This window comes from Anastrepha obliqua, chromosome 2 (genome assembly GCF_027943255.1).
Source record: "Anastrepha obliqua isolate idAnaObli1 chromosome 2, idAnaObli1_1.0, whole genome shotgun sequence".
NCBI classification, from domain to species: domain Eukaryota; kingdom Metazoa; phylum Arthropoda; class Insecta; order Diptera; family Tephritidae; genus Anastrepha; species Anastrepha obliqua.
Window position 1 is genome coordinate 29,060,561 of NC_072893.1, and position 8,229 is coordinate 29,068,789.

Genomic DNA, 8,229 nt, shown 5'->3' on the forward strand with positions numbered 1-8,229 from the left:
CGCCGCTTTGAGTCGATAGAGGCCATTAAGGAGAGGTCGCTGAAGGAGCTGAAGAAGAACTCTTCAAACGCGTTTAAAAGGTGCTTTGATGACTGGACTAATCGTTGGAATATGTGTATTGCTTCGAGTGGATCCTATTTTGAAGGCGACAAAATAAATTTTGAGGATTAAACAATTATTTTGCGTTTTATTGAACAATTCCCGGTACTTTTTTGACAGAATATACTCGTTAGGAAATTGAGTGCCGAGTCTCGCTACTTTATCGGCCCTACTATTTCACTCAATGTCGCAATGGGCTGTAGTTCATCGACTACATTTGAGCAAAATGGCTCAGCCAACTCGTTTAATTAATTACATAAGGCCTCTTCTATTCACGACTTCTCTGCTTGACTTACTTGACGAAAAATTTGCATGCGAAAGCAACAACAAAGTTATCGAGGAAGATTCGTCACTAGCAAGTACGGTTATACCTTATAAAACTGGTATAACTCACTATTTTCACAAACAACAGTAATTTCAGACAGCTCTATTTCAGCGTTGCCCAGATATGTTCATTTCTACCAGTTGCTTCATCTACTCATCACTTGCTAACGCTTGGCGAAAAGATGAGGCCTATAATCTTCTTCTTCTTAATTGGCGCTATAACCGCTTACGCGATTTTAGCCGAGATTAACAAAGCGCGCCAGTCGTTTCTTCCTCGTGCTAACCAGCGCCAATTGGACACACCAAGTGAACCCAAGTCCTTATTCACCTGGTCTTTCCAACGTAGAGGAGGCCTCCATCTTCCTCTGCTACCACCAGCTGGTACCGCATCGAATACTTTCAAAGCCGGAGCTTTTGTATCCATTCGGACGATATGACGCAGCCAACGGAGCCGCTGGATCTTTATTCGCTGCGCTATGACTATGTCGTCGTAAAGCTCCTACAGCTCATCGTTCCATCGCTTGCGATATTCGCCACTGCCAACGTGCAAAGGTCCAAAAATCTTGCGTAGAATCTTTCTCTCAAAGACTCCAAGCGTCGCTTCATCGGATTTGTCATCGTCCACGCTTCTGCGCCATACGTTGGAGAGATTCTACGTTGGATTTCAAGGCTGACATTGTTATCGGTGTTAATGCTGGTTCCTAAATACACGAAGTCTTTTACAACCTCAAAATTATAACTGTCAACTGCCGACTGTTTGTTTGAAGACAGGAGGTACTTCGTTTTGTCCTCGTTCACCACCAGTCCCATTCGCTTTGCCTCTTTATCCAGTTTGGAGAAGGCAGAACTAACAGCGCGGCCTATAATAAGATTACATATAATTACTTGCTTTACATATTGAAATCTAAACTTTAATTTTAATTTTTGTTCCTCTTTTCTTTTTTTTTTTTTTTTGATTTTAGTCTAAAAACTTATCTGGCGGCGCTTTCGGAAGGGAGAACAACGAGCGCGGTACAATTTTTGTGTACCGTTGACAGCATTCAGAAGCATTGATTTGAGGCAACGAATGTTTCACGGCTACAGCGGAGACCATTGGCTACTAGCGCAGAGGTCGTTCGCCCGCTTGCCACTAATGCGAATTGAACAAAAATCAAATAGTGGCGCATTCAATACGGCAAGTGGAGAGAGCCAGCCATGGCAACTGCAAAACACTAAAACAAAAAATAATAACAATTACCTATTGATTAACAAATATGAAAAAAATGAAAATATGAATAACACACATGAAACATTCTAACATGCAAATATTTTAAACACATACATACATACATGCATATTTTCGGTCGGTGTGTCTATGTAATTTTGCCTATAGGCAGTGAAAACTTTGGTGTAAACTATGTGTAATGGTTGAATGTCCCTTAAAAAAACGAACTTGCATTAACTTGTAACTTTAAGTTTGCTTAATTTCATTGTGGCAATGTGGACTCAATACAGCAAACATACATACATACCAAAAATATGAACCATCGCTTTTTTCACATACATACCACAAATATATGCATGTCGCGCATAGTGACGTCATTATTCAGCAGTTTTTACTCCCAAATGTACAAATTAACAGATATGGAATTGTCTTGTATTGGTAACTACATAAAATGCATTGCAACTGATTTGCTCCCCAAAGCGCGGACAAGTCACAAGAACAAAAGTCAAATTATCTCAGAATGAATGAAAACAAAACAAATTACTTATTACTGCCATAAGTCAAGTAAAGAATTGAACTACACTTATTTCTATTGATAAACTTGTATGTAAGAATTGAGAATTGAATTGCACACCCCCCCTGGTCCCTTGTTTATGTTTGCATACACATGAGGAGGGGGGAACACATCTATACATACATACAACTATATAAATATATATGTATATTTTTTTTAAATGTTGAAAACGTAGTATGTAAAACATATTTTTGTAATTTGTAACTTATACATGCATACATACATATATACAATATATTATAATGCATATATACACGTACATATACAAAATGACCAGTTGTAATATTTATGAAAAAATGAAAAAATGAAAAAACTAAAATTACTATGTATATGCAAGTGTAAGTGCAGCAAAATGTAAGGCGAACGAATTTGCAACAACGGGTCTATAAGATAATAAGTGAGAAGCCGTTAAATTTCAATAAATTGTTAGTTAAGAAAAGTGTTATTAGGTGTGCTGAAAATTTGTGTTTGATTTAAATCGAGCTGCAGGCCGTTAACTACATAAGAGATACATGAATATATTTAATTTTGACTGGGCTCGAAAAATAAATTGAAAATGTGTGCTTGTTGTACATAAAACTTGTTCATAAAATAAACTATATTATACACGTATTTATATGATTTCCTTCGTTAGTGTGCACTTTTAGGATATTTAACGAATTGAATGTATACAGTGACCTGTGCTTTATGTGCACTTAAAAATTGAATTGAAAACAAAAGCGACTAAAGCAAAACTATTTGGTGCAAAATTTTTATTGGTAAACTATTTATAATACATATATATAATATATATACAAACAAACAAAGCTGAGAGAATATTGTGAAAGACTTTTTGATAGTTCATTATTATCATAAATATATATATATTTTTTTTTATTAAAATTGTATTTTGCGTTATACTGATAGGTTAGCCATACATGTAAGATGAAATAAATATAATACTTTATTTGTAATTCAAGTTAGAGTTGCAGTTTGTGGTGAGCCAGATATGTTTGGTAAGAAATCATTTAATGTGACTTTTGGATTTGTTACACACTGACACATGCGTCTTCTTCAAAATCTTTTTTTTTTATTTCTAAATCAAACTGATTTTAATTGTTGCAAATGCCTCATATTTTTCTTTTTTTTCTACTGGCACATGCAACTTCATATTTGGTTTCTTTTTTCTTAATCAAACTGATTTTAATGCTTGAAAATTTCTGATATTTTTCATTTTTTCCACTGATACATGCAAATTTTGAATCCATATACAGTTCGAGTCGGATTATTTGTTGCAAGCAGCAAACTATCATTGCATGGAGTGCTGCAGCTTAGTAATTAAATTACGTATCGAAAAAAGGGCACCAATTATGACCTCAATATTGACGCGTAAATGAATATACAAAGTTTTTTTTTTTCAATAAAAAAATAACAAAATGGCGGCGGCGGCGCTACAGCTGCTTAAACGTAGTTCCTTTAAATTAAACTGAATTGAATCAAATAAGATAAATAAAAGAAAATAATAAATAATTCAATTAAGTAAAAGAAAAAAATTAAATTAAACACAATAAAACAAAATGAGACAAAATATTGTAAATAAAAATAAATTTGAATTAAATTAAATTAAATTAAACTGACTTGAAGAACAAAATAAATTAATTAAAAAAAAATACATTAAAAAAAGTATAATTAAATTGAAATAAATTAAAGCAAAATGAAATAAAATAATTAAAAACAAATAAAATAAATAAAAGAAAAAAAATTAAATTAAACATAATAAAACAAAATGGAATAAAATAAATAAAAATAAATTTGAATTAAATTAAATTAAATTAAACTAAACTGGCTTGAAGAAAATAAAATAAATTAATTAAAAAAAAATTCATTAAATATAAAAACTATAATTAAATTAAAATAAAATAAAACAAAATGAGACAAAATAAATAAAAATAAATTTGAATTAAATTAAATTAAATTAAACTGACTTGAAGAACAAAATAAATTAATTTAAAAAAATACATTAAAAAAAACTACAATTAGTAACAGTTAAGGGGACAGATACCTGTAAACGGCCATATTTTCCCTGATTTTCATTAAAATTATTTAAAATGAAGAAGTCAATATATTTTTTTCAAAATTGGCATACAGTTTATTTATATATTAAAATAATATAAAATTTTTTTTTTATTTTAATCATTTAAAATGGCGGATGTACACTCAATTCTTCCAGGAAGGTCGCAGCGGGCTTCTCAATCGGCGTCAGTGACCTGAATACAAAAAACCAACCATTTTTTTGTTTATTAATGTCATAATTTCTATATGAATTAAAAAAAAAAATGGGAAAAATCGCGGAATAAAATGCTTAAAAAAAAATGAATTTTGTGGCGAACGTTCCTACTATTTTTGCTTCGAAAATTTTTCGAAATTGCAAATTCACATAGAAAGTAATATCATAAAAAAGATGTGCGCAAAATTTCAGGGAGATCGGTCAATAACTTTTCGAATTATCGTGTACTCCAATTCGAAAAATATATTATAGTTTTGAGAAAAACGCGTCTAAAGTTTAAATGCAACGTAACTATACCTCTTCCAGCGCTCAAACGCAAAGAATAGAGTCGTCACGGTTGACGATCTATAATATAAGAAATACTTAGATTTACGTTCTAAAAATTGTTTGACATATTCTTAAAGCGTTATATTAACATTTTATGAAAAAAAAACATTTTTTTCGAAATTTTACAGGTATCTGTCCCTTTAAGTTTTATAAACGATTACCACTCGGCAACCGCTAGCAGATGTCCGACTGCATAAGCATTTCTCTCAAAAACTTTTAACTTTTGCTTGGTTGGCATTCCACATTTGCAGGAAAAATGGCTTAAATCTGTTGAGATGACATGAAATTGAAATTTGAAAAGGTCGAGCCAAGGAGCACCAGGAGATTTGGTGGCTGCTAAAACACTCTTTTAGCCTGAGTGTATTTAAAGCTCTGGAAAGAGGGTAGATAGTCAAGGGGAGAGAAAGAAAAGTAGCAGAGAAAGAGATAGAAAAGAATAGAGATAGAGATAGTTAGTCCTGTGAGAATTTTCCAGATTCTTTGGCAAATCTGTAAATATTCTCCAGTTTTAGAGAACGAATATTACTATTCTCACGACATCAGAACCCAAAACTCGTAGCCTTGCTTTAGCAAAGGCCGCACACTCACAGAGAAAGTGCTCAGTGCTATCCGCCTCATCCAAGCACGACAGGCACATTGGCTCCTCAATGATTCTAATGGGGTGTGTTCTGTAATGATACCGACCATCAACCGAATGTCTTTCCTTCCAAGTTTTAGTAGAAAGTTTGACAGTTACATACTTTAACAGCCGTTTAGGCCGAACTGCTGCTGTGATTTATGGTGCGCGTCTTGAAGTTTCTTATTGCCAAACGCAGCGTCTTGCATTTTTTTTTCTGCCAACTCACGCACAGCAGCTGTTTTGTAACGAAAACTGCCGCTGCGATGCGTCATTGTCTGCCAGGTGGCAACCGCTAATAGAAAATACTTTTCAATTTGTAAAATCTAAAATTAGTATTGTGATAAAGTGCTGAATTTTTTGTCTATATTAGAATATGAAAAACATGAGTGTTGCATAAAAAAGTATAGAAATACTGAAAAATTTAAAATTGATTAATGAATAATAATGATTACTCTGCATATGAGCGTGTTTTTTAAGTGTATTTTTGTTTTTTCGTTGTTTTCGCAGTTTTTGCACTACAAATGATTTCTTCCCTATATTTGCTTACATACACAAAATTGGCACCTAACCAACTAATATATGTATGTAGGTGTCTATGTATGTAAACGTATTTAGTTAAGTATGTATTAAATTTAGTGTTAAGAACAAAGAGAAATAAACAACGCAGACCTTAATAATTTTACATTAAAGTGAAGTGAAGCGTACATACATACATACATACAAGGATGTCATGTGTTAGTTGTGTCATGAAATGGCGCTTTATTGAGGATTATTTACAATCGATGAGCTTGCTTGACATATTCCATTTGCTAAGCTGGCTGCATACATACATATGTACATATGTACATACATACGAGTAGCATATCTACAAATACATATATAACGTTGTCTTTCTGTTCTATAAGCGTTATGTGAGCATTAATATAATTGTAATACATACAGCGAAAATTTTAACAAAAAAGTTCAAATAAACATACATACATACATACATACAGAACAAATAAATAAACTTCTTCCAAAAGCATATTTGATTTTGAAAAGATGAAATGTTTTCCTGATGTTTATTACCCACGCAGGGTACAATATATAGTCTAAACCTTATAAACAAAGCTGTTAAATTGTTAATGTCTCAAATTTATAATTAAAACCACCTGCATACAAGGCCACAGAAGTATTTCAACGCACAGGGTAGGCGAGTATTTTGATGAGTGGCGTTGTGTGGTGGATTGTTGCGTTTCGTGTGTTGCTGTGTAATATACACTGTTATATGTAAGTTGTAAGCTGTGTGAATTATACTGTGAAGAAGATATTTGTATAATTGTTTACTACACTCATACATACATACATACATACCTACATTAATGGTTTCAGATAAATAAATAAGTGGATAAATTACATTTGTATTTTTGCTTCAAATTTATTTCATCTGGCGGGTTGTCTCAATAAATACAAGTATAAGGTCAGTCCATAAGTTCGTGCGTTTTTTAAAGGTGGTTTTTAAATTAATAAAAAAAATTTTTAAAGTAGTTATTAATCAATAATATATTTTCCTTCATTATTTACGTTTAGGCAAATTTTTAATTCCCTGCTCAAAAAATTGTTTGTCCTTGGAGCCAAAATACGCTTTAGGAGTAGTTCTTGTTACTCATATGGGATTGAAGTCCACGGAAAAGGTGATAATCACAAGGTGCAATATCCGGCGAGTATGGTTGAAGCGGCATTAGCTCCCATCCGAGCTCGTTCAGCTTGCCTAATGTTTGCCTTGCGGTATGAGGCCTTGCGTTGTCGTGGTGAAACAAAACTTTGCGTCTATTCACTGTAGACAGTCGATTTTTGATAGCTGATGGGAATAATAATCAGCAGTTATCGTCTAGTTTGGTTCCAGAAGTTCATAATAAACAATACCGGTCATAAACCACCAAATAGACAGGAGAATCTTCTTTGGGTGAAGGCCAACTCTAGGGGTGGGTTCTGGTGTTTTATCTTTATCTAACCAAAAAACTTTCATTTTCAAGCCGTTGCAGCAGCTGAGAGCACACATTCACTCTCTGCTGAAGGTTGGCGACGGAAAGTCGATGCGGAACCCATTTTCCCCGCTTTGAAACCCAACTGAACCAGGTTCGTGTGAACTGTTCCATGCCATCGCATTTTTAATCTCTGAGCTATCATATCGACTGTCTAATTTGACTCAGCTTCCACGAGTTCGAGCAAGGCGTCGGAGTTAAGGGGATATATACCTTGTGTTTTTCAAAAAAATCAAAATAAATTTTATTTCTTTATCGTAAAGTACAATCCCTTGAGAACATTTTCCAAAAATTTCATAGAGATCTGAGCAATAGATCGAAAGTTACAGCGTTTTAAATTGTGCGTCGTCACGTCCTGAGCGTACGGCCTCATGCGGCGCTTGAAACTTTAAACGCGATTATCTCAAAAACGTATTTTTCCAAAAATGCTTTTGCGGTGGACGCGATTGCAAAAAAAGTATTCAACCGATTTTTATAATTTTTTTTTAAATTGTTCGTAATTGATGTCGCCTCTTAGTGAACGATCAACTTTTTATGTATAAATTTTTATTTTGCACATATGAATTTTTTAATGCCAATTTTAGGACTGTAGAAGTGGAGTTTTTTAAAAACATGTTCCTATTTTCACAAAAATCAAAATATTTAATATATTGATCGTTCACTAAGAAGATATAACCCTATACTAATGAAATCTTTTCGATTTTTTGATTTCAGTTGACTTGGTGGACTTGAATCGCGTCCACCGCAAGCCTCTTCCAAAAAAAGGGTCTTGGGGGAAAACGCCATAACTCC

The 8,229-nt window shown here is 33.2% G+C and overlaps 1 protein-coding gene across 4 annotated transcripts in view; it reads left to right on the forward strand.

The window, feature by feature from the left end:
- LOC129237437 (nuclear factor of activated T-cells 5) overlaps positions 1 to 2,813 on the forward strand; it is an 80,278-nt gene extending 77,465 nt beyond the window's left edge. For all 4 annotated transcript variants that reach the window (XM_054872190.1, XM_054872193.1, XM_054872192.1 and 1 more), the window contains one exon: positions 1,386 to 2,813. In XM_054872190.1, the coding sequence (XP_054728165.1) occupies positions 1,386 to 1,390 (5 nt within the window). In that variant the 3' untranslated portion in view covers positions 1,391 to 2,813. The remainder of the gene's footprint in view (positions 1 to 1,385) is intronic.
- The last annotated feature ends 5,416 nt before the right edge of the window (positions 2,814 to 8,229 follow it).